A 26,051-nucleotide genomic window follows, 5' to 3' on the forward strand; every position below is an offset into this window, starting at 1 on the left:
TTCCAAGGTGGGTAAAATGAGGACCCAAATTGTTGGGGACAATATGCTGACTCTGTAAACTGCTTAGAGAGGGCTGTAAAAGCACTGTGAAGTGGTATATAAGTCTAAGTGCTATTGCTATTGTTAAAACTTAAGAGTCTGGAAAATTCTGTTTGCTCTGCCAGAAAAGAAGCCAAAGAAGACATTATCTATTCAAATATGCAGTCAATAATATTTACCCTTATTTTCTTTATTATCTATTAGTAAATTATATTTTGATCTTTAACGAACATAAAATAAAAACATATTATGACATTTGCTATAGGATTAATGACCATAAGAATAACCCATATTTGTAAATTTTATGGACGTCAACTATAAAGTTGTGAAATAGTTTTTTGTTCTCTGTCAGTATGAAGTTACTATGGAACTCAAAACAATAAAAATATAAAACTTTATAAGACAACAATTATGAAATACAAATTAAATCTGTACCTGTGAGTTATATTTATCATAATACAGGCAGTCTTCATTTAGTGGCTGTTTGCGGTAAAGATGGTGATGATAAAAAGTAACCAATTCTTGTATTTATGATCTTCTGTAAAGCAAAAGAAAGCTGAAATCTTATCTTTAAGCAAACTTGTGGTTTCACTTAAAGACCGCTTTGTTTAACAACCAAATTGCCAGTTCCAATTGTGGTTATGGAATGAGGATTTCTTGTAATTATATGTTATAAAATTACAAAGTATCATTAGAGTATAAAAGAATATATGGAAGTGTGGAGTCCTTGATACTCTCTGAGCTTGATTGTTTCCTTGCAGATATTTCATTATTCAACTAGGTAATTCCAATCTGACAATCTGGCTGAGAACAATCAACCAATGGAATAGAAGTTGCCTTCAGATGTTGTGGGAACTTCATCATTGGAAGCTTTCAAGAAGATAATGGACTGCCATCTGTCAGAAATGGTGGAGGGTCTTCTGTTTGGGTGGAGGGTGGGACTAGATGACTTACAAGGTCCCTTTCAACTCTATTATTCTGTTATTTCTGTTAAAAGTATAAGCATTTTATTCTGTTGTTTCTGTTATGTGGAATTGCTTTCTGTTTATGTACAGTAGGTTGCCCTGCCAGTGTTGGTGGGGGGTATGGTTTTCTCATTAGGATATTGTTTTCTGTTTGATTGTTTGCCTGGTATTAATCCCTGCTTATCTGGGCATTGGTTGTTGGAGAGCATGTGATCATAGTCTTTCTGTTTCCTTCTTATCATTTTTATTGTCATCAATCAGTATTAAAGGTGCTAGGCCAATTGATAGAAGGAACATCTAGGTTTAACCAAAGGTTGACTATGGATAGCTGTATTCTCTATTCCACCCAGTATTTGAGACAGAATGGGAAACTGCTATTAAAAACACAAAACTGGATACACTCCAGTGGAGTGAATTTACAGAAAGGACTCAACTGGGCTCCATAGGAAATCTTGCCAAAAAATTTGCAAGAATTTGCAAAAAAAATAATAATAAAAAATTCCCAGCAAGTCTTCTGAAAATCAGACACGATTGAATGGAAGGGGAAAAAAAATCAAATGCAGACATTAAATCTCTGAAGTCTCACTGTGAGATACTAGTCAATTAAAGTCACTCTGTTCCTCTGCTAGGAAATTTTCTTCTTCCAACCAGTCCCTTGGTTTCCAATGTGAATGTTAAAACTAGTATTAATCTTGCTAATGGTGCTTAATAAAATGATGGATCTGTAATTTGCAGACTTGTTCCTCCTTTGAAAAATGGAAACAGTGAATGGAAATCCTTAGTCTCTGTGGATATACCCATGCTTGCTTTTATACATGAAAAAGAAGGCCAGAATTGGGGCCTACCAGGTTGTATTATTTTTAACTAACTCAAAGCAATTTAATCATTCCATGAGCCTGCCTGCGTTTTAACTGAGAACCTAAATGCTTGACCTCCATGACTGTGATTTGTTACCAAAGTGTTACAAATCATATTGAACTCTCTTTAGAGCAGGGGTCCCCAACTCCCAGGCTACGACCCAGTGTCGGGCTTTTGCCCGTTTGGAACTGGGCCACAGAAGTGGTGGATGAATGCATGTGTGTTCATGCACGTGCTCAAAGCCACACTTGTGAAAGCAGCGCACATGCACGAAACAATCCCCTCTCCCTCCACCCCCGGCCCCACCGCCACTGCCGGTTCGCCAAGTCAGAAAGGTTGGAGAGAACATATAGGAAATATATTGCTTATAAACAACTGTAGTATTAGGGTGGGCTGTTTTAAATTCTCAAATTGAGTGCTTTTCAGGGAAAATGAGAAAAGCATTGCATTATTTTATACCATTATTTAATTTGTGCTGCAACTTTGGAGTTAAAAAAAGATGTCAATTCAACCTGATTACTGACAATTGGAGAAAAAACAGTGGATTCACCTTAAATCTATCCATAAATGTTATGAAAAATTAAGCTAAAACAAAAAAGCCTCTGTGATGCTCTATCTTAGTTTCTATCAGTTGTAAATCAGTTGTAAAGTTTTAAATATGCATATAGTTGTTGGGTGAGGGAAGGTTTACGGTTGATGGGAGAGTGTTATGAGAGATGGATCATTAACAAAAGAGTAGTTGGGTATGACATAGACATTCTTATATTGAGAAAGCAATATAACTACTGATGTATACAAATGTGGTGTTAAAAAAAAACTAGGTCTCTATTCTATTTGTGAGAATACTATTATCTAATGTATTCTAGATTAATTGTGTCCTGACAAAATTGTACCGGGCTTGCAGTTTTGTTTCCCAAACATAGCCATCTTGAGACAAGTGACAGCTGTGTCTTTAATGGTCCACCTTCAGGAGTGAGGTAAAATGTCAGGGTATAGAGCGCAGGGCCAGATGCCATAGCTCCTTCTAGCAACTGAGAAGTTGCAGCATCATTGCTTAAATCCCCTCCCAGCTGAACAAATCAGATACAGCTTTTTGTTCACAGTTGATGATAGTGATCAGACAGACAGACAGACAGACAGACAGACAGACAGACAGACAGACAGACAGCCTGGGACAGACTAAAGTAAAGATGCCTCATCAGATTTGCTTGGTCTTTATGGAGGGGCCTGGCAGTACCATATCTAGGGACGTAGAAGGATTCTTAGCACTAACATGCCCCCGATCCAGTGTCTCAGCCTGCTTATTGTCTTGACAGTGTCCTAAAAATTAAATATTCCTCCAACGATTTGGGGCCATCATTATTTCTTGACATTTCATTCATGTTTTATTTGTTTAATATAATGATTGGCTTGTTTGTACTGACTAAAGTGAGGGGAAGCATGTTTGAGTTATGTATTTGAGATAGGCAGCTATATAAATCACAAATCGCCCATTTAGATGGTGTGCTAAGTCAAACTAAAACGTCCCTTAAGATTTTGTATTCCTCAGTTCAAAGTGAATTAAATACATTTACCAAATCAGGAAATGTTTGTGTTTGCAGATTACTAATCTGCATGTATTTTTTTTTGTATCACAGTATATTTAGTTTCATCAGGAAGTTGCATGGCTGTATTTATACGGGTACCAGAAGTTGATTGTGATTTGAAATTGTCCCCAGGTTAACTTTTAGCATTCCCCAGCTGCCTTTTAAATGTGTCTTGAAAGCTCCAGTGCTCTATATATTTCTAGATTAGGGCCAAGATGAGTACAGGTAGTTCTCAATATACAACCATTCGTTTAGCAACCAGTCAAAGTTACAGTGGCACTGAAAAATGTGATACAACTGGTCCTTGCACTTATGATCATTGCAGCATCCCCAGGGTCACATGATCAAAATTTGGGTGCTTAGCAATTGGCACATATTAAAAACAGTTGGAGCATCTAGGGCAGTGGTGAAATCCAAATTTTTTTACTACTAGTTCTGTGGGTGTGGCTTGATGGGCGTGGCAGGGGAAAGATACTGCAAAATCTCCATTCCCACCCCACTCCAGGGGAAGGATATTGCAAAATCTCCATTCCCACCCCACTCCAGGGGAAGGATACTGCAAATTCTCCATTCCTACCCCACTCTGGGATCAGCCAGAGGTGGTATTTGCCAGTTCTCTGAACTGCTCAAAATTTCCACTACTGGTTCTCCAGAATCTGTCAGAACCTGCTGGATTTCACCCCTGATCTTGGGGTAATGTGATCACTATTTGTGACCTTCCCAGATAGCTTCTGACAAGCAAAGTCAGTGGGGGAAATGGATTCATTTATGAATTGTTTAGTGATTTACTTAACAACTGCAGAGAATTGCTTAACATTTGTGGCAGAAAAGGTTGTAAAATTGGGTGCAACTCAGCAACCATTTCTTTAGCAATAGAAATTCTGGTACCGATTGTGGTCCTAAGTTGAGAACTACCTGTATGAAGTAAGACCATATTTTTCAAGTAGGTTTTCCCCCCCTTTGGGTCAGATTGGTGTAGATTTCTGTGAGGTGATAATTACAATTGTCTTGAAGTCATCCTTATGATCAGAATGAGAGTGCTGCCTTGGATGACAGATGTTGGGAAATGAAAGCAACTCTCCCTGTTCATCATTCCCTCTGATTCAACATATCCAGAAATCATTGATCATGTGCTATTGTGGTGACTTTACAACTGCTGCATTACATTTAGAGAGTGGTGAGCGTGCCGTGATGAAGCATTTAACAGTGTATCGTATAACCTTCCCTATGTCACAATCATTTGTGTATTTTATTATTTAGCAATAACAATGATTATTTAGCAATAATTTTATTGCTACCTGCTCTCTTTGAAACAATTTTAACTCCCTGCCTCATGAACCTCTTCGTATAGAGCAGGGGTCAGCAACCTGCGGCTCTGGAGTCACATGTGGCTCTTTCGCCCCTCTGCTGCGGCTCCCTGTCACTCAAAATATGCATCACAACTGCCAATGTGTGACACCCGCTGGCACATGATTTATTTGAGCTTTTCAACCCCCGGTAGGCCAACCATGGATAAATCCAAGAAAAGAAAACTTTCCGAAAAAAACAGAATGTTTAATTCAACTACATATGCTAGTTTTGTGGCCGCTCAAGAAATAATCAGGCACGGGAAGGGTTTTGTGGCTCCTTGTGTTTTCTTTTCTGTGGGAAAGGGGTCCAAATGGCTCTTTGTGTGTTTAAGGTTGCAGACCCCTGGTATAGAGAAATGTGCCATCTTATGTATACATATGCATCTCTTTCTCATTTGATTTTAAACATGGAATTTATAAATATGTGTTCGAAGAATTAAAAATTATTGCTGTGCATCAGTACAGTGCATTCCTTAAAATGATTTAGAAAAAGTATTTTTTACTTCATATTACCTCTTTACCATTTATTAAAATAACTCCTGTTTTTTTCAGGTATCCATACTAGTCTGAATGATTGTTGGAAGGATGGTTTACATTAAAAGTTAATGTAATTCTTAAAGCAGCCACATCTTTTTTCAGGCTCATACAAAAGCCTTAAAGCCACCAGGCTGATTTAATTACTGTAATAGCAGAGGAGTGCTATGCTCACACGAACTTTCTAGAATAATTTTCCAAGCATACACAGTATTGTGGAGGATCTATGGCAACTTGTTGTGGCCAACTCACCACGGGACAAGAGTTACAGTAATATTGAAGAAATAGTGAAAGAGAATCATTAAAGAAAGGATGCCAAAGGAGGGACAAAATGAAATGTGAATGACAAAAACTAAAATATTAATTTTATAATTTTAAATGTTGATTTGTCCCATGGCAAGTTGGCCATGGTGAGTTGGCAGTGGCGAACTGGCCATGGCAAGTTGATTGTGGCATGGCGAGTTGGCTGCGGTGAGTTTTCCTATTCTGTACTGTGGATATATGGGCTTTTACTGTACCGGTTTCAGGAGAAGAACTGATTCTAGTCTAGAAAGTTGTTTTGCCAGGAAGGTGTACCTGAGCTACTTTGAATATAATAATAGGAAATGACTTTAAATTATTGCTTATGAATCCTGAATGTTAAATCTGTATTGATCTTTATACCTTCCATATCGATGTGGATGTCCAGGAGCTTTATAAGTAGTAGATTCTATAGCAACTAAGATTAAAATCTATAAATAATAGCAGTTCTTACTGAAATACAACAGGAAGAAATATGATCATCATAGGAATCGATATGAGCATAGTGATAAGAATAAATCTGCAATAATATAAATTGCTTCACATTAATCTGCTCTACTGTAGCATGTCATGATTAGGTCACTGAGCTTCTAGACAGGCTTACAAGAAAGAAAAATAAAATTGTTATTAAATCAATAAAATGTACTATGACTGGGTAGACATATTTAAATCGAGATAATACCTGCTGTTTTCTGTGTGCTTGTTTTGTGTTTGTAACATGACATCAGTGGTGGGTTGCTACCGGTTCGCCCCGGATCGGGCGAACATGTAGTGGTGGCGGGAGGCTCTTCCCACCCGCCTGGATGCTTCTGCGCATGCAAGCGCACGCACGCTCCCGAGCAAACCAGTAGTGACGGGATTTGAAACCTGCCCCTGCATGACATCTTTGTATCTATTTCAGTTATCTATTGCCTTAAAGGAGAGTTGATTTGGGCAACAATAATTTAATTATTCAGTTCTAAACTTATAGTATAATATCCAGTCATGTGTAAAAAACATAGGTTCTTTCCCTCCCTCTCTCTCCCTCTCTGTGGTGTGTGTATGTATGTGTAAATGCAGTTACAAATACAGGTATAGATATAATCCTCAATTTACTTCTAAAAGTTTTGCTTAACTAAACTGAAAAGATAAACGTCTTAACTGATTCTAAACCAACTCTGCATGTATTGGCATGTATTGGCCCAAAGTAGAAAAGTCTCAATTAATGAATTTCCTTGTGCTACAGCTTTTGTGGCATGAACTGTTACAGAAGAAATGGATATGAGAGAATAATGTAAAAAAAAAGTTCCTTGTACAAGTACTCAAAAGTGCTAGTTACAGTACTTATTTAATATTTTGAAGGCAAATCTATAAAGTCAGTAGCAAAAGGAAGAATATGTTTTATTAATTGGTTACAGTATTCTTCTGATATGGGAATGGCGGGACTTTGAAAATTAAAACAGCAAAACATTTATATAGAGACACAAATATGGCTATAATTTTAATTGAGCCAAACCCAGAATGGACTTGGGCCACATATTTATTATCTGCTTCTCCCGTTGTTATTTTTACTGCAAGAACAAACTCTCACAAAATAAACTTTGGCAATAGCAATAATGTTAGGCCATCCAATAAGGAACTGTTTTCCATTTTATTTTTTATTGGCTTTTCTAAGTATTATATACATTTCTAAGAATGACTTATTTTTAACCTTAAATTTCTTTTTTTAGTGAAATTACTACTGTATCGTATAATGATTTTGGTCAGTAATTTGTAACTATACTCTCTTTAACCAGTACATCATCTTCTCTCTATATTTACTGTTACTATTCTTTCCTTCCTAAATATTGTAGACCTAATCCAGGCCACAAATGAGACAAATGTCAACATTCCACAAATGGCTGATACCCTCTTTGAGAGAGCGACAAACACTAGTTGGGTTGTTGTCTTCAAAGCCTTAGTTACAACACATCATCTAATGGTTCATGGCAACGAGGTAAGCATTTTAATCCTCAAAGCTAAAGGAAGGGATTGTTAAGAAAGCCTGTGTTTGTCTCATAGATTCTAAAAAAAGAAAAAGTGATAGCACGTAGTGAACTTATCTGATACACTGTTAAGGCAATATAAAATATTTAGGTTATGTGGGATTTTCTGTATGAAAATTTTAGAGAATAAATTATCCACCCTGCTTACTGAAGGAGATAATTCTACCCCAGCGTTCCATGCAGTGGTGAAATTCAATTTTTTTTTACTACTGGTTCTGTGGGCGGGGCTGTGGTGTGGCTTGGTGGGCGTGGCAGGGGAAGGATACTGCAAACTCTCCATTTCCACCCCACTCCAGGGGAAGGATACTGCAAAATCTCCATTCCCACCCCATTCCAGGGGAAGGATACTGCAAAATCCCCATTCCCTCCCTACTCCTGGGGGAAGTATATTGCAAAATCTCCATTCCCACCCCACTCTGGGGCCAGCCAGAGATGGTATTTGCCAGTTCTCCGAACTACTCAAAATTTCCGCTACCGGTTCTCCAGAACCTGTCAGAACCTGCTGGATTTTGCTCCTGGTTCCATGCATCTAATAGATATGCTCTGGAGTTTGGGGGTCATTTGAAATAGATCTTGGAGGTTATGGAAATTCAGGAATTAGGTAGGTAACTGCATTAGGCAGTTAAGCCTTTGGTCATGCAATGTTAGAATCCCCTGAAAGAGTTTAGTGTTATTATGTAAAAATAAAATCTCTATACTTCTCTGATATACAAAGAAAAGTGCTTTGATCTACACATATTTTCATAATTTTTTAAAACAGGAAATCTTTTAAATTTTCTTATACTATATGTATGTATTTATGAACGGAAATCTCATTTTGTTTTGTTTTTTTTACTTTGAGTGCATGGCAAAGTATTTGCTTCAAAACTTATATTTAAAGGTTTTTTTTTTTTTACAGAGTCTCCTTTATCAGTTTCAATAAATATCTGCTGATATCCCATACACGACCAGTTTTTGCCTAGTAAAGAAAACAATTCTTTATCTAAAACTGGAGGGCAGTGAGAACTTATTTTATGTGAACTGGTATTTCTCTACATTGGTTACGTTATTTGTTCTTTTAGAAACCTAGCATATAAATAGAGTGAGGTCCCTACTCTTTTACTTAGACTATGGAGTATTATTTTATTGTTTATCCAGAATAATTTCTTGCACTGTAAGAGTAACGTGATCTTTAATTTTCCTGAATTGGAATTCAAATGGAAAACAATACTTTCCTTAATATAATCTATATACCACTAAAACTCTCAGAACACAAAGATATTGAAGAGTACTGTGGCTGAAATGGCACCTTGAGGTAGCTCACTGCTTGCTTCCCTCCATATAGATGTAGTTCCATTGGGGAACTAGACGTTGAGTGCGGTTTGTCAGCCAGTTATAACTCCATCTGGTGGGGATGCTGTCTATCCCACATTTTTTTAGTTTAGCAAGAAGTAGGTTGTGGTCTACTTTGCCAAATGTTGTCGTGAACTTTAACCTGTCATGAACTTTAACTGGGAGAAATGGTGCACATAGGGAAACCATTTTTTAATCAAGGCACCTCTAATGAGCTAATTTATAGAATCTGTCCAAAATTTGGGCTCAATGACTCCCAAGGTTTAAGTTTAAGTTTTATTAAATTTCTATACCACCCTTCTCCCGAGGGACTCAGGGCGGTGTACAGCCATATTAAAACACATGAATTTATAAAATTTAAAACCAATTAAAATCCGATATATAAAATTTGGCCCTCAATTTAAAACACACAAGGTAATGAAAGCTGGAAAGTTGTGGCTGTTTTAGTGCTGTTGGCTGCTGCTACATCCTTCAACCTGATCTTTATTTTCAGTGTTGCATGACAGTTTCTTAACTAGTCTCACAATCCCTCCTTCCCTGCCCCACCCAGCCTGCTTCCTTTACTGCCTGCGGGAAACGGAAGGGAAGGAGATTTCTGGTGCTCCCTGCCAAATTTCCACAAGGAAAGTCAATGGGAAAGCCGGCAGGAAGTCAGAAATTGCTCTTGCTTCCACTACTTTTTTTGCCTGCTGTTGACCATTCTGTTTTTCTATTTAGGGAAGGAACTTTGAAATGATGACCCAACAAGACATGGGTTGTTTAGTATATGTTAGCAGTAATCTTGTTGTGTCAGTTTTGTTCAAAGAAGCAGTATGTTAACTGCATTTTACATATGATCAGAGGTACTTACTAACTGTATGTAAAACGCAGTTGTCTGTTAATTTTTAGATTAAAACTTGTCATAGGTTCAAATAATTCACTTCTAACATTGGTATGCCTAAATACAACATGAATGGTTTAACTTTTTTTTTTTTATATGGAAGTATTCAGTGCATATTCAGATTTGTGAACAGCCATCTGTGTCTAGGTATATAAGCTGACACACATAACTAGAGATATGTACAAATTAGATATTAATTATGTAATGAAATACTTCATTTTTTTAGCAAAAATAAAATATGTTTAGAGATCTGTCATGAAAAAGGAAGCGAGATATAATTCATTTTATTGTTTTTCTCCCTCTTAGAGATTTATTCAATATTTGGCATCTAGAAACACATTATTCAATCTCAGCAATTTTTTGGACAAAAGCGGATCACATGGTAAGAAAAACCATTCTCTTTATCAAGTTTAGTATGGTAGCTTATTTACAGAAAATAACATGAGCAGAAACATAACATTTTTTTCATAGTTGTTTAGTCGTACATATTTAGATCAAATCAAATATCACAAACCTAAACAGTAAAGGTTAAATTTTTCTTTGCTCTTAATCTACATTTCTGTGTACTTTTTGAAACACACCAAAATAACCTTTCTAAGCACTTTGAGATACTGCCTCATTGTTACTTTAAGTCACAGTTAAAGTGAAACAATACCACTTTATTTTTATTTTTTTAAAAAAATAGCATTTTTCTTAAGAAAATCAACAAGGAGAAAAACTAGTCCTTAGTGTGAAGGGTGTGTGAATAAAAACTTACATTCCGGAAAACAGGCTTTAATTTAATAAAGATTGTGTCATTAAAATAAGTAAATTTATTTGTATGTGTTTATGTGTTTGTTCCAGATATGGTTGTCTGATATCGAATGAGGATAAAAATCAAAGATAAAGTTGGATGCTTAATAATGAATGGCCATTTTTGTTTAATAAGCAGCAAAGAACTTATACCAGGCTCAGTATTCTGCAAAGGATTGTTATACTGATTCTTTGCTATGATGTCAGACCTAGGCAGTTTAGTCTGAGTTTCCAATTCCTGGTAAACATGTTTTGTTTAAAAAAAAAAAAAATCTGTAGGCAGCCTTACATCTGTTAATTCCTCTGAAATATGGTTTGGCAGGCTGTCACTTGAAGTTTGTTGATGTGAGTATCTTAGGAGGAATGTAGGTGCCTTGTTCTCTTAATGCAGAAAGGTTTAAATATACCACAGCCAGGTTAATTGGAAAAGAGACAGTGCAAAGAAAAAATAAAAAGGGGGGAAAACCTTCTAAGATGAAAAGTTGTTTTTGATTCCTAAAATTTTAGTAGTGTACTCTTTCCCCAAGGCTATCAACAAAATAACTCCATATAGGATTCTATGAATTAAATCCTGGCAATGCAAATATTGCATAATTCTGCTATACTGCATGTAAGCCTCTCTCTGCAGCAAAAGTTCATGAACACATTGCAGAGCTAAGTAAAATTTTATAGGGATATTGATAGGAGAATTCATTCTTTCATCATAGTCCTATCAATCATATACTGCAGCTTGTCTTTATTTTATCAGCATCCAATACACAATGATCCAACAGTTGTTTTCTAGTTTAACAGTTCTTTAGGTCAAAATGTAAACAAGTGTTGTCTGTTAAACAAAACTATTGTATCTTGAAATTTACAAGATACTCTCTACTCTCCCTTTGGGGTTTATTAATGTGACATCCTATATTTAAAGAAGAGATTTGGGGAAATATTCATTGATTGAGAAAGAACAAAAAAACTATATATATTATACTAATAAATTAGAAATAACTAATTCTTGGTTCGGTGTCAATAGCTAGGCAATTATTGTACAAGTGAGCCCTTTATTACTTAGACTTTTAGAGTGGTTGGAATAATGACTGAAATACCCAATAGGTTTGCATCATTAACATTATCATTTTTTTTCACTCACTGTAATAAATTAATAAATCAAAATTCTCCATATTACGGTTTCTTTTTCTAGGATACGATATGTCAACTTTTATCAGGCGCTACAGTAGATATTTGAATGAAAAAGCATTTTCATACAGACAAATGGCATTTGATTTTGCAAGAGTAAAAAAGGGGTAAGCTGTCCTAATTTAGTATCAATATTGTCGTTGCAATGTAATTGAATGTTGTAATTCTTTCTGGTCCTATCTTATCCTATCCTATCCTATCCTACCTATCTTAACGCAACCCAACCCAACCCAACCCAACCCAACAATACCCAACCCAACCCAACCCAACCTAAATTGAATGTTGATGTAAATACGTCTGACAGTGTCCTGTACTATATTGTACTATTCAATACAACAAATTGAATGTTGCTGTAATTATTTCTAACAATCTCCTGTTATTATATTCGTGTGAATCATTAAAAAGGAATCAAACTGAAAACGTGTTAAAAAGAGTTCTGGCATGCAAGTATTGCCATTTATTAAGTATAACATAGATTGTTTTGTGTGTTTATACAATAGAAGAAGAGTGTCAAACTCTGTTTCATTGAGCCGCATCAGAGTTGTGTTTCACCTGGGGGGGGCAGGTGTGTGTGGCCAGGGGGGGCATGGCGAGCGCAACATCACTTGTGTCGAGGCGCCTGTGGCGGCCCAAGCACTCTGCCAGCGAAAACAGAGCTCAGGAGGGCTGTGCGTAGCCCTCCCGAGCTCCATTTTCTCTGGCAGAGTGTTACAGGAGGCTGTCGCAGCAAAAAATGAGCTTGGGAGGGCAAAGGCACCACATTCCTGCCTTCTCTCACACCATGTTCTGTTTAAAAATTGAATTCCTTCCCTTTCCCTCAGTTTTTTTCTGACGATTTTAGTAGTAACATCTTTGATTTCTTCCTCCTCTAATACTTGGATCTTGTTCCTCTCAACTTTTAGTCTTTTGAACTAAGTTGCTGCTTGGGTTTTATGGCCATCAGAGCACCCATCAGGAAGTAGTAGAACTGTGGCAATAAACTGACAAGACATCCATTGTGCCTTTTTTGCCTTGTGAGGGAATCATACATGCGTTATCAGATCTTTATCAAATAGGACTGCTTTCTCACTTAAGGGCATGTCTTTGGGGGAAGAGTCTCAGTGAAACAGTCTCTAGCTAAATTGGCTTCGAGGAAACTTGACTATCAGCCTAGTTTAAGAGATGATCTTTGTAAGGCACGCCTGCAGGCCAGATTTGCACCCAGCTCTTGTAGAGAACATTGCACCATAGTTCCTGATGCAATCAGAAAGTATCTGAGTGTGTATGGAATAGATCACTGAAGGGTTCATTCCCTTATGATTTGTGGCCATATTTCATACAGAACTTATTTTTAACTAACGTAAGATTCTACAATCACATTTGCACATTTCCCAGTGCTAATGGCCTATTAAAAATGGCTAAAGACTTATGTTTGAAACCATTGTTTATGCCAACATCAAAATCTCAAAAGTTTTTTATTAGGTATAATGTTACTTCCTTTTTTACCACCTATTCAAATTCAATTACCATTGCAACTTCCCAGCTTTTAATTGAGTGTGCTGTAGCAAAAGCTTAAACCTTTGCTTGTCAGATGGACTCTCTCCCTTTCTAACTTTCAGGCTTATATGGCTACATCCCAGTACTTTCATAGGGGAAAAAATAGTATTTTCCATCTGACTCCCAGGCAAAACACAGGGACTCATTAAAGTCTTTCATGTTGGAGAAATTTCTGTTGCCAAGCAGCAGATTATACCTCTAGACACTCCGGAGATTACATATCCAATATGTTTTTTTAAAACTATAAACTTTAACATATAAAAAATAAAGAAATCATGATGCAAAGAAGAAATAAAAGGACTAAAACACAGAAGAACATACTCAGTTTTTAAATGGCAAATTAAATCCTGATCACATAGAATAATGTTAGTCAGCCTTTCCCTATAAATGATACAAAGTTAATTCATAAATGGAAAATAAGTCAATATCAGTCCATGATTTTAAATCGGTTTAATGTTGTCTCCATTAAAATAAAACAATATATTGGCTATCCTCGGTGCACAATAAATCCAGAAATCTTAGGAATCAAATTCTAGTTTTTCAGCATATATTTCAAATAGCATTTGGATATAGAACTTTATTACTGTTCCCAACATTAAATAAGTCAAATGGGACGATCATGAAACAAATCTAAAACATGCATTCTGTCATATTACTTCCAATCTATTGAAGTTGGACAGCCACTCTTTGATAAATATCCCATCTGGTATATAGGATACTCATTCTTTTTATTCCAATCTTCTTGCAAATTACCAATATTAATTGTAGAATAGAATAAGCTGGAAGGACCTGGATAATGATATACTTCAATTTTCTATAAAATTGAACTGCAGATTTAGATCATTTGAAACTAAATTATACTAAGTTAAAGTATTAAAATTTGATAAACATTTCATAAAATGCTAATGTACTTGGTCTAAATCAGAAGGTTAAAATATATTTCAGATAAGTAAGTAGCTGTTTTGATATTTTAAACAATCCAAATTCTTGTTCCAACAGAGCTAATGTTTTGGTAGTAAGATGACAGACAAAAAATTAATATGTTTTTTGCCCATGAAGATTTAAAAAGACCTACCCTGCGTTTTTCAAACTAGGATCATCCCAGAATTCAGTTTCTCATGGGAATAAGGAACAAATTTAAGCCTCATTCTCAGCTTCTAGTTTTTAATGCTGGAAAAATACATGACTTTTACCTAAAACAAGAGCCGATCCATTGCAAAGACATTAAGAGAGGTCAAATATGAGTTCGGCCTAACAATTGAGCTGAAATTGGGAAAGCTAAAAATCACATCTTCATAAGTAATAATTTAGATAATGAAAACTGGGTGGTTTGCGTATTGCACAAACATTTTCTTATTAACTTATCCTTATTACATGGGAATCCTTTTAAAGGTACATATTGTCCTGAAGTAATATTTATTATAATGTTTATTCTTCCTATAGACTCATAGGGATATTTAACCTTCAGCTAATGTCGGTAATGATGTTTTCAGTTTTTGGCAGATGCCAAGACCTTGGCCACAGATTTTGAAGATTTATTAATGAGGTTAATACTACTCTTGTGACATTTGAGTTGCCATTAATATATTTGACTAATATTTCCCTTTTTTTTCTTATGTTTTTACAAACCTTAATATGTTATATTGTTTCAGTACAATGATATTTACATAGTATTGATTGATAATTAACAATTTCTAGTTGATGATGATAATAAATATTTAGATACAATATTTCTTTTTCTTTATTTCCAGTAATCTATCAATATTAATGGTAATTTCAGATGACAGTATTACAAGCATAAGATTATTTGACTATTTCATCCAGAATTGAATATAACATTTTTCAAAAAGCTGCAGATTGCCTCAAAGTATTTGTTATACAATAAAATGTATAAATTGGGTTTGCTTTTGTTTCCTCAGGGCTGATGGTGTAATGAGGACGATGCCCCCGGAAAAACTACTGAAGAGCATGCCAATATTACAAGGACAAATAGATGCACTTCTTGAATTTGATGTACGGGCTTATATTTTCCTTAAACTTTTATGGTTACAGAAAAACACCTCTTACTTTGAATATTACAAAAAACTATGAAACATTTAACTTGTAAAAGGAAAGTGATTGTATTTTGTCAAGCTGCGGAAAAAAATAAATGGCTGAAGACTGAAGATTGTATTACTTTTTTGCGCTTCATTGAAGGTCATAACCAAGTGTCATCATTTCACTATTAATGTTACACAAACTTCAAAATGTGCATTAATATTCAATTTCTTACTGGGTTTATCTAGATTTCATTATTTCTAACAGCCTAACCTGAGCTGTTCATTCTTGTAGTTTAGCATTGCTGAATTTACTGTCTCTTCAGAAGCATACTTTCTGTTTAGACTTCTTAATCTGAACAATAAATATATCTGCTAATGTTTTACATTGTGCCGAAAGAAAAGCTACTCTGAATGTTGTATGTTTATAATAATTCATGGGCTTTTCTTATACAGGTTCATCCAAATGAACTAACAAATGGGGTCATAAATGCTGCATTTATGCTTCTGTTCAAAGATCTCATCAAGCTTTTTGCTTGTTACAATGATGGCGTCATTAATTTATTAGGTATGTGATTCTTTTCTGGACCTATGATTGTAGCCAGATTATTTTTGGTCATATTCTTTCAAAAGAAGACTAAATCTTTTCCCCCAAAAAATACTGTAATCTGACTGACTAACTAATCATAGGTGTGGAACATCTCTATGATTAAGCATTTTAGTTAGGCAACTTGCATTAAGCAATAAGAACCAGCACCGTTGCCAGTGTCATTATAGCAATAGCACTTACAGTAGTGGCCAAAATTGTGGAAACCTTTTGGGAAAAGTGTATTTTTGAAGTTTGATGGCTAATAACACCACTTTTTTTTTGGAGTTTCAAGATAATCTTATTCCACTGCTAAAATGGCCTGGGAATAGCCCAGACCTTAACCCAATTGAAAATCTATGGAGCCGACTAAAGAAACTTGTTAGTCAGAAGCGACCCAGCAATAAAACCGAGTTAATAGAAGCAATCATTCAATCTTGGTTTCACATTATAACAGCTGCAGAGCTAAAAGACTTGTTTCACTCTATGGGAAGACATTGTAAGGCCGTAATTCATGCTAAAGGTTACCCAACTATTAATTGACATGATGATAATTTTTGTATATCTCGTTTTTTCTATGTGTTTCACTTTTCTTCTTTATACTGTAACTGCTATTCTAATAGCAAATCCTTCATAAATGTGATTGCATTACATTCTTGATTAAATTATCTTTCCATTGATATATAATTTTATGGTCCTACTCAAAAAAAAAATTGGTATTATTAGCTAGTTTTAGAAAATACACTTTTCCCAAAAGGTTTCCACAATTTTGGCCACTACTGTAGACTTATAAACCTCTTCACAGAGCTTTACAGCCCCCTCTAAGTTTACAGAGTCAGCATATTGCCCCCCAAAAATCTGGGTCCTCGTTTTACTGACCTTGGAAGGATGGAAGGCTGAGTCAACCTTGAGCCGGTGACACTCGAACTGCCAAATTGCAGGCAGCCGGCAGCCAGCAGAAGTAGCCTGCAGTACTGCATTCTAACCACTGCGCCACCACGGCTCTTATTATTGTGGAAGAATAAGTCTCAACAATCCAGGTAGCAAATTCAAGGCAAGAGTCTTGTTTTGCTATTTTAATAATTGAAGACTTGCTTTTTATTACAAACATCTGGCTGAGTCCAAATACTGTATTTAGTGATGCTTAGATAAGCACTTCAGCATACGCTTTTGGCAATGTATTAATGAAGCAAACTTCCTATTTGGCACAGATCATCTTTTTATGTTTTTGTTCTTTCACCCAAATAAATAGCCCCTATCAGGGGAAAAAAATAGTTGTATCTAGCAAATGGTTGCAAACACACTCTGTTAACTAAGGTTTTTTTTTAATTCATTGTCGATTTTGTCTTAGAAACACATTTTCCTGGGATTTCAGTTTAAAGAAAGAAAAAGAATTAAGGTTAGGGAATACTATAAAATAAAACTTTTAATTGGGATTGTTCATAGAAGTTTGCTGGGTGGAATAGGACAAAAAACAAATCTGGCCGTAATTGTTTTCTGCCATCTTTTTAATAATACCATTTATGAAGATTCTTCTTCATAGTGAAATGTCAAGTCTTCAGATGTTCTGCTTATGAAGAATATTAGAGACTGAGATTGTCAAATGTATCTCTTCCAGAGAAGTTTTTTGAAATGAAGAAAGGACAGTGCAAAGATGCCCTTGAAATTTATAAGCGGTTTCTTACTAGGATGACGAGAGTATCAGAATTTCTTAAAGTTGCAGAAGTAAGTGAAACATTCATAGAAAGAATAATAGGCTGTAAAGATTGCAAATATTCTGCAATGTACTGAATTTTGTGAAAAAGACCGGAAGATGGAAGACATAATGATTATATTTAATGTCAGTTACACATTTAAAACAATAGTACGTTGATTTGTGATTTAACTAGTAGTGAATATTCCTAAAACGGAAAGAAATGACAGTTAACTAATGGAAGTAATCACCATGTGGTTGGTTTTCAACATCCAATGTTTGTATGGTTTTTCAGTTGAATGCTTCATGGTACAGTATGTACAAAGAAGTCCCAGAGACCTATGCCTCAAATTGTAAAAAAAAATAAAATAGAGATATACTTGGAGAATGTATGAAAGAATTAACACTGTTACACAATCCAGAGATTAAAGCAAGCATAAGAAAAAAATTCATCTTTATTTTGTTGATTGTGTTGTATTTGTTAAAACTGCCAAACTCCAAGATGATTCTGAGTGACGTACAATAAGTCTAATGGATGTATTTAAAAAACAACTAAAAACCTTGGGATTGTTTACTATAAGATGGGACAGAGAGAAACTTGAAAATACACTTGTTTATTTGTTTAATTGATTGATTAATTAATATCACTTAAATAAAATTGGATTACTAAAGTCTACAACAGGAGTGTCAAACTCACGGGCCGCATGTGTCACGTGCTGGCCACGCCCACCCCTGTTTTAGCGAAGGGGAAAAAAATTGCAATATGTCACGTGATGACAACATGTCATCACGAGTTTGACATCCCTGGTTTACAACAACAGAGTTGCATTTGTTAAATCGAACAAAGTGTCTGTTTTTTTGGCCTGGCTTATCTCAAAGGGCTGTGTTCAGTCTTGAAAGCTTCTAGAAGTTTCTCTCTGTCAGATGACAATTAACGATGTTACACTTAACAATTCAGTTCACCTGTTGTTGCTTGATGATTTATATTGCTTTTTGGTTTGTGATCACAAATGTGAAACTTGAAACAATTTTATTTTCATTTATTTCTTTCTTGATCCACAGCAAGTTGGAATTGACAAAGGCGATATTCCCGATCTCACGCAAGTAAGTTGCATTCAGCTTGACAGTAGTTAAAGGTAACAAAAAAAAATCTGTTCATTTAGCAAGCAACCTAAAAGCGTTAACTATTTTAAAGATATGCTTCCTGTAAATGGCAACCATTTTGATCATAGATTTGTTTCTAGATTAGGATTTCCAATTTTAGGCCATTTATTTAGGGAATTTCCATTTTTAGAGTATTTAGAGATATTGTATGTAATGAAGAAAACTTCTGTTTTTACCTCCTTTCTAGAGGTACAGTTTGTTCCCAAACTCTGAGAGTGCAACGTCTATGGAGATTCTCAGTCATCCGTGTCATGGCTGTCCCAAAGGTGCTTTCTTTCAAAAGGCAACAGGGCTTTCTTGTTTTGCTTGAAGGCATTTTGCTTCTCATCCAAGAAGCTTCTTTAGTTATGAAACCAGAACTGAAGAAGCTTTCAGAACTGAGGAAGCTTCTTGGATGAGAAGGGAAATGGTTTCAAGCAAAAGAAGAAAGTCCAGTTGCATTTTGAAAGAAAGCACCTTCGGAAGGTCTGAGAGTGCAAATAGTACACTTGAGAGAGGAAGTTCTTTAGGATTTGTACCCAGTGCTTTGACTTGATTCATAAAATTGCTTAATTTTTTTCTTTCCAAGGAAGAGATAGATTTAAGGCAGGGGTGTCAAACTCAAGGTCCGGGGGCCAGATCCACTCCATGGGGTACTTAGATCTGGCCCACAGAGCTGCCCTGGAATCAGCGAAGGACCGGCCCATGGTGCTTCTGCCAGTGAAAACAGGCTCCCGAGCTCCATGGGGAGCTCCATTTTCACTGGCAGAGGGTTGCAGGAGGCCATGGCAGCTGAAAATGGAGCTCTGGAGCCTGTTTTCACTGGCAGAGCGCTCAAGCTACTACATGCGCCCCCGACAGGAGTGACGTCGAGCTGGACATGTTCACCTGGGCCATGCTCCCCTCACCCCCCCGAGGTCAAACACAACCCTGATGCAACTGTCAATCAAATCGAATTTGACACCCCTGATTTAGGGCTACCATAATAAAACCAATTGCTTATAAATTATTAGCTGTAAAATACTTTGATACAAAGAAATGAAAACTTTTATTCATATTTCTACTTTGTACATGAGTGCAGTCATTATTTATCATTGCATTGGTAAGATAGAGGGTTAATAACTACCTTTAAGGATTTTGAAAATGTTATTTATTGCAAATATATTTCAGCAACATTTTAAAAACTTATGAAGTATGTTGCTGAACAAAAATAAAGTAGTTTCTGCAGAAATTTAACATAAGGATAACATACTTGCAAGCATTATGATGGCATCCTATCTGTATAACAATTTAATATTTTGCATATAAATGAAACAGATTTATTTCTAATTACACATTACAGGTAGATAGAATTAAAATTACACTGACCTAACATTGCCCAACTATAAAAATAATCATTGGGTTTTTCACAGTAATGTGCTAGAAATTGTTTGAAGTACAATAAATAAATTCAGCTACCATTCTCCTTTTTGCTTACTGTTTTTCTTTTGGCAGAATATATGATTACTGTAGTTTCAAATGAACATGAAGTGTTTTGTTTTGCTTTGCTTTAGTTATAATTTTTCTTTTGTGCTTTTTCGTGATAATGCCCAATCATAGTTAGAAAGTGAGTGTTGGAAATGTTAATCTTGTTTAAATTGAAACCAAGAGATTTTGTAAATTTGTTAATCATGAATAAGGATATTTATATTTTCCAGTTTTATATATTTTATATATCTTCCAGTATTTTAGTGGACTAGGGAATTGTTCAGGGTTTAATTCAACACACTGGCCTTTTTAAGACTGCTGTTGGTATTATATTCAATAATGGAGAATTTGCAGACTTTCTCATCATCCATTGAGGACACGGTAGAATGCTCCTCACCCATAAAAGCCAATGCCATGACTTAATGCTTGCCTGTTGGCAGGCAGCTAAAGCAGTAGTTTAAAACAACTTGGAGTTTGAAAGCATTTGATTTTAATTTAAATTACTTTTGTCTTATGCTTTCTTTTGGATAGCTTAACATCCACGCTGTTAAGTAGTGTATGAGCAGTTTTGAAAGTCCTTGTACATGATTTAGAACGGGTGTCAAACTTGCGCTGTCATGGTGTCATCACATGACATATCACAACTTTTACCCCCTTCACTAAAGCGAGGATGGGTGTGGCCAGTGCATGACACATCCGGCCCACGGGCTGTGAGTTTGACAGCCCTGATTTAGAATATAAACCATCTGTGTTTGCAGTTTCTTAAAAGTTTTTCTGAGGTTTCATAACCACAGATAGTGCAACGTTCAGAGTTAAAAATGATTTCTGTATAAATGAATGACACATGAACAGAACTTGACTTTTGAATACATGTATAATCATATTGCACAGTTGATGATCTATTGTTATAAAAATAAATAAATAAATAAATAAATAAATAAATAAATAAATAAATCATAAGCATAATCATTTATTTTCCCTAAAAGTCTGAGCCACCTAGTTAATTGCACATCTTTCAATTTGAACAGAATAAGTTAGTGGCCTTGATTAATGTTCTCCCTTGTTTTTAAGGTAATTTATTAAATTTTAATAACATGAGTAAAAAGTAAACAAGCAAGGAGAAAGGAAGTTGAAATGGTGGAAAAAGGCAAAAAGCAAAATAAAAGTGCAGAAAGATCCCTTATCTGTTTGCAAGTAATGTTTTGACTTATTGAATATAGAAAGGCATAGTGTAATCATTTAATGACAAAAGTATCTTCCAAAATGGCCAGCTAGATGGCAGCACTTAGCTGACCTTGGCTAATCTCAAAAATCAAGCAAGGCAGACCAAATGGTGCTTGGATGGGAGAACACCACGGAATCCCAGATTAAGATTAGATTGGAAAATTAAAAAACAAACAAACAGAGGCAGTGGCAAACTAGTTCTATATTGTTGACAAGAGAAAACTTGAATGTATCCGTGACACCCTCAAGCATCAATATCCACTTGAGGAAAACTTGGCTTCGTCAATTCGTATAAATTCCATACACCAAACTTCCTATGGATTCACGAATGGAGATTTCTGATTATGCTTTGAAGTAGTATAAATGCTACTTTTGTTTTTAAATTATTTTATTTATATTCATTTATATATTTATTTTACTGTTAAATAGATATGTTCTAAGTATTTACCTAAACTTATAAACAGATGCGTGTGTTAAAAAAATAGGTGTTTTATCAACACATTATGAATCAATAAAGTCTTCATTATCTGTTTTGGTAAGATTAGAAGCATATTTCCTAATTATGATACATTTCATGATTTTGTATTCAGTTTCCTATTAGTGCCTTCTTACGTTTTCAGAAATGGTAGTAGACTATAATACTTGACTGCTTTTCTGTCTTATGATGAACAGGATTCTTCAGTGATCCATTATGACAATATATTAAAGAAAGAACATATGTAATGCATATCATTATAGAGGAGGATGTGAAATACATTTCTTTAACATTTGGAAAAAAGGAATGTGTTGGCCATTATACCTTCTGCCAATTCTGAATTTGAAAGCCATTTATATAGCACATGGAAACCATCTCAGATAATGGACAAAAAGTTGACAGAAAAGTTGAACAATTGTCGATTTAATCAGACAATTCTATTTTAATGATGCCTTTATAAGTAATGGTTCTAGAAAAGCCCTGGCACAATCCTTAAAAACTAGTATTAGAGATCATGTGATTTGAACCAGTGACTTACAGCTTGTAAGTCCAGTTCATTCCATATCCCTGGGAAAAATGATAAAAAAAGTTTTCATAGGGGAAATAGATTATTAAGTATAATCAGTTTGAATTTATTGCTGTAAGGCAGCTTACACTTACATTAAGAAGCCTTTCTTGAGGCAGGATAACACATCTCTACATATTTTTAAAAAATAATTTTATCTATACTCCAAGATTTCTGTTGTGAATCTAGATGATACCCTGGTCTTCTTCCAAGGTACACTTTGCAAGTTGAACAAGTTTGGATAAGGTTAGAAAAGTTTGCATTAAATCTGTGGTGTATGTCCAACTCTGTTGCAACTTGAAGGTAATTTGTTATAAATTAAACAGGTTCAGAAGCTATGTTGCTAATTTAATCCTAGCTACAATCTTTCTATATTATTATGCCCAATTAAGTTGTCAATGGTTTAAATTTAATCTACTATTTAAAAACTCATAGTTATCGTTAACCTAAGTGATGAAAATGAAGAGTCATTTAAGGCCTGTACAGTTGATGGACTTGTTGTCTTGATGAAATGTAATGTGTAACTGGAAATCTGTTTATATAGGTATTACTTCATCTGGAAATGCCAAATATACTCTTTGTTCTTACTGCACTTGGAGTCTTTTCTCATTTTAATAACAGCAAGAGCATGAATAGATTAAAACAGTACTATGAATATTAAGGGAGAGATTACTTAAATTGAATTTAAGCATAATTGTAATATTAACGTTTGGATTTTTTAAAAAATTCTTTTGACATTGGCTGACTAGAAAACTCCTACTTTATGATTCTTAAAAAAATATTAAAACATGCCCTGATCAGGTCTTGAAAAAATAATTCTGAAGAACGTCATGAGTTGCTTTTAAGAAATATTCAGACCAGTAACATAAACTTTGAAGGATGAACTAGATTTTATAAGAAACAGAATTCTGACCACTAACCTTCAGCATTCAGAATCTCTAATATGCTTCTGTCTTCTGTGTCTTATGCTCTTCCTTTATACTATTAGACATGAGAAAGTGGAAAGTGTTACAGATCTAATTCTACAGAGAACAAATTGCCAGATTTTCCATTGAATATGTATTTAAATATGCATACATATATTTTTAGTAGAGATTAACATTTGTGCTATTAATAATGTTTAATATAATAAACCCATTCTGGTTTCAGTTTGTATTCCAACTAATAACCTCTTCCTTCAAAAAATGTACTTTGGCATAATATACAACCTATAGTAGCATGAAAATTGTCTTTTGCACAGTTGTTTTATGCATTAAGTGGGATAGACGACAAATGAATTTAATAAACTAACAAATAAATAAATAGCATATCCATGCAAATAATCAATTCAAAGAAGAAGAAAAGACTCTGGAAATGCCGCTTGTGCTCTGTATCAGTTGCTTTTTCTAATGCTCCTTGGTTTTAAATGTATCTTTTCATTATATTTTTAGGCTCCCAGTAGTCTTATGGAGACTCTTGAACAGCATCTAAATACTTTGGAAGGAAAGAAACCTGGGAACAAGTATGAAGAGATTTTATAGATTGATCTAAAGAGGTTGTGGGGAGAGAATCCGTGTATCAGTTTGAGCATTGCTTGGTGAAGTTTTTGGCTCCTTACTAGAAAAAGCATTGAGCATTCATTATGTTATAGTAAACACAAAACAGCATCTCAACTGGTGATTGTAATAAGCCACATGTATCTCTCTGTTCCTGAACTTCTCATTGCCCAGTGATAGCTTTATTGCTTGCCACTTATTGAAGGAATATTAGCAACATAGAGCTTCTCTAGTGTCTATACACATACTTCTTCGTGTGAACACATTGTCTCCAGTCTTCCTTTCAGAATGGGTGGTACCAGTGGTGGATTGTTAGCGGTTCTCCCCAGTTCAGGGGAGCCGGTAGTGGAGGTGGTGAGGTGAAAGCGAACCGGTTCTCTCTGTCGGTTAGCTTGGCCCTCCCGCCCACCCCTGCATTATACATACCTTATATTCGGTAATTTTTAGCCCCGCTGAAAGGTGCGGCAGAGCAGATTACCGCGTCTCAGCTCTTCCTTAATCACTGCATATGTGTGGAGCATGCATGAAGCACGTGCATGAAGTGAACCGGTGGTAACACCGGTTGGAACCCACCACTGGGTGGTATTGTGAGACTATTGCTTTCCTGTTGGTATGATGTACCGTATATTATTAGTTTTTCCTGGGCAGCAAAAATGGCATAACCGTCATGTTTCCAGCTGATGAAAGAAGCTGTAATAGAGAAACACAGAGTAGATGTGTGCTAATACACATGGTATATTTGACCATGTAGGATTGCAACTGTAAATATTTATAGATATTATAAATTAGCAAAACAGCTTGTATCAGTGGGTTCCTTCAATCACACAGTGCACTTGGAACTTGGCTCTGTCACTTGGTACAGCAAAGAAACTAAATGCATATATGAGATTATATAAAATTAATACAGGATATTGCTTCCTTTTCATCTCTGCATTTTTTGCATATTCCAAAATCAATTACATGATGTTAATTCAAAATGGGATATCCAAGATCTGGCCTTTGTGTCGCACAGAAATTGTTGTAAAGTAGAATATGTCTGAATATTATAGATAGCCTAATACAGTCCAGTTAAGTTTAACCAAGTTTGTAATCCTAATTAATGTAAGGCCAACAGAACTCAACAGAATTTCCTCCTGAGCATGCATACTACAAATAACCACTTTTTAAGCTAACATATAAAGTTCCTTGTGTTCTACTCTAAACAGACATTTTAATGGTCTGCATTTTATCATCCAATGTTAGTAGTGATTGGAAGAAATTAAAATAGGCTGACATTATCTGATCTTGTTTTTCTGTATCCCTCTCTTTTATTTGCATAATGGATCTTTTGCCATTTAGTGATGGGTAAGTAAACTTAACACACTAATGTGTCTGCCTGTGTGCATTTTGCATCAATCTCTTTAATGAAAGCTTATATTTTATGAATATTAGTTTCTTACCAGTAATTGGCATGCTGTTTTGGAACTCTGGAAAATGAAATGCCTGTGAAGCACAATGGTAATTTTCATGTTTATAGTATTTATGAAAATATAATTTCTGTTCTAAAAAGATAATTAACTGTAAACTCATACTGTTAGCTAAATTGTTACATGGCTTACAGGCTCACTGATTTTATTTAGCTCCTTGCAGTAAACCATTAAAAGATTAATCTCCTATAAAGCTTTGAAGATGTGATAAGAGCCCACATTCAATCTTTTTAATAAACTATTTAAAATCAAAGAAGTTAATTTTTTTTTTAAAGATTTGGGTAACAAGTATTGATTGAATTTTGTTTGGAGATGATAAGACACTAATTTATGAGTTGGATTTAGGGCAAGGTTTATATATACATATAGAGGGAATAGAAAGTTCAGAAATATGAAATTAAATTGTATAGATATGAATACAAATATATGTAGTACTACATATATAATATTTTAAGGTTATAAAACTACACAATTCACAGAATTGAAA

At 35.1% G+C, this 26,051-nt stretch overlaps 1 protein-coding gene across 2 annotated transcripts in view; it reads left to right on the forward strand.

The window, feature by feature from the left end:
• SNAP91 (synaptosome associated protein 91) overlaps positions 1-26,051 on the forward strand; it is an 85,990-nt gene that overhangs the window by 21,300 nt on the left and 38,639 nt on the right. Inside the window, exons 3-10 of one of the 2 annotated variants that reach the window (XM_070932872.1) lie at positions 7,464-7,606; positions 10,174-10,249; positions 11,843-11,945; positions 15,294-15,387; positions 15,867-15,978; positions 17,615-17,721; positions 18,752-18,793; positions 23,994-24,098. In XM_070932872.1, the coding sequence (XP_070788973.1) occupies positions 7,464-7,606; positions 10,174-10,249; positions 11,843-11,945; positions 15,294-15,387; positions 15,867-15,978; positions 17,615-17,721; positions 18,752-18,793; positions 23,994-24,083 (767 nt within the window). In that variant the 3' untranslated portion in view covers positions 24,084-24,098. Of the gene's footprint in view, positions 1-7,463; positions 7,607-10,173; positions 10,250-11,842; positions 11,946-15,293; positions 15,388-15,866; positions 15,979-17,614; positions 17,722-18,751; positions 18,794-23,993; positions 24,099-26,051 lie in introns of those variants that run through there. The other variant, XM_070932873.1, reaches the window with a different exon arrangement.

This window comes from Pituophis catenifer, unplaced genomic scaffold (genome assembly GCF_029215685.1).
Source record: "Pituophis catenifer annectens isolate HBS135680 unplaced genomic scaffold, rPitCat1.0.hap2 SCAF_1, whole genome shotgun sequence".
Lineage (NCBI taxonomy): Eukaryota > Metazoa > Chordata > Lepidosauria > Squamata > Colubridae > Pituophis > Pituophis catenifer.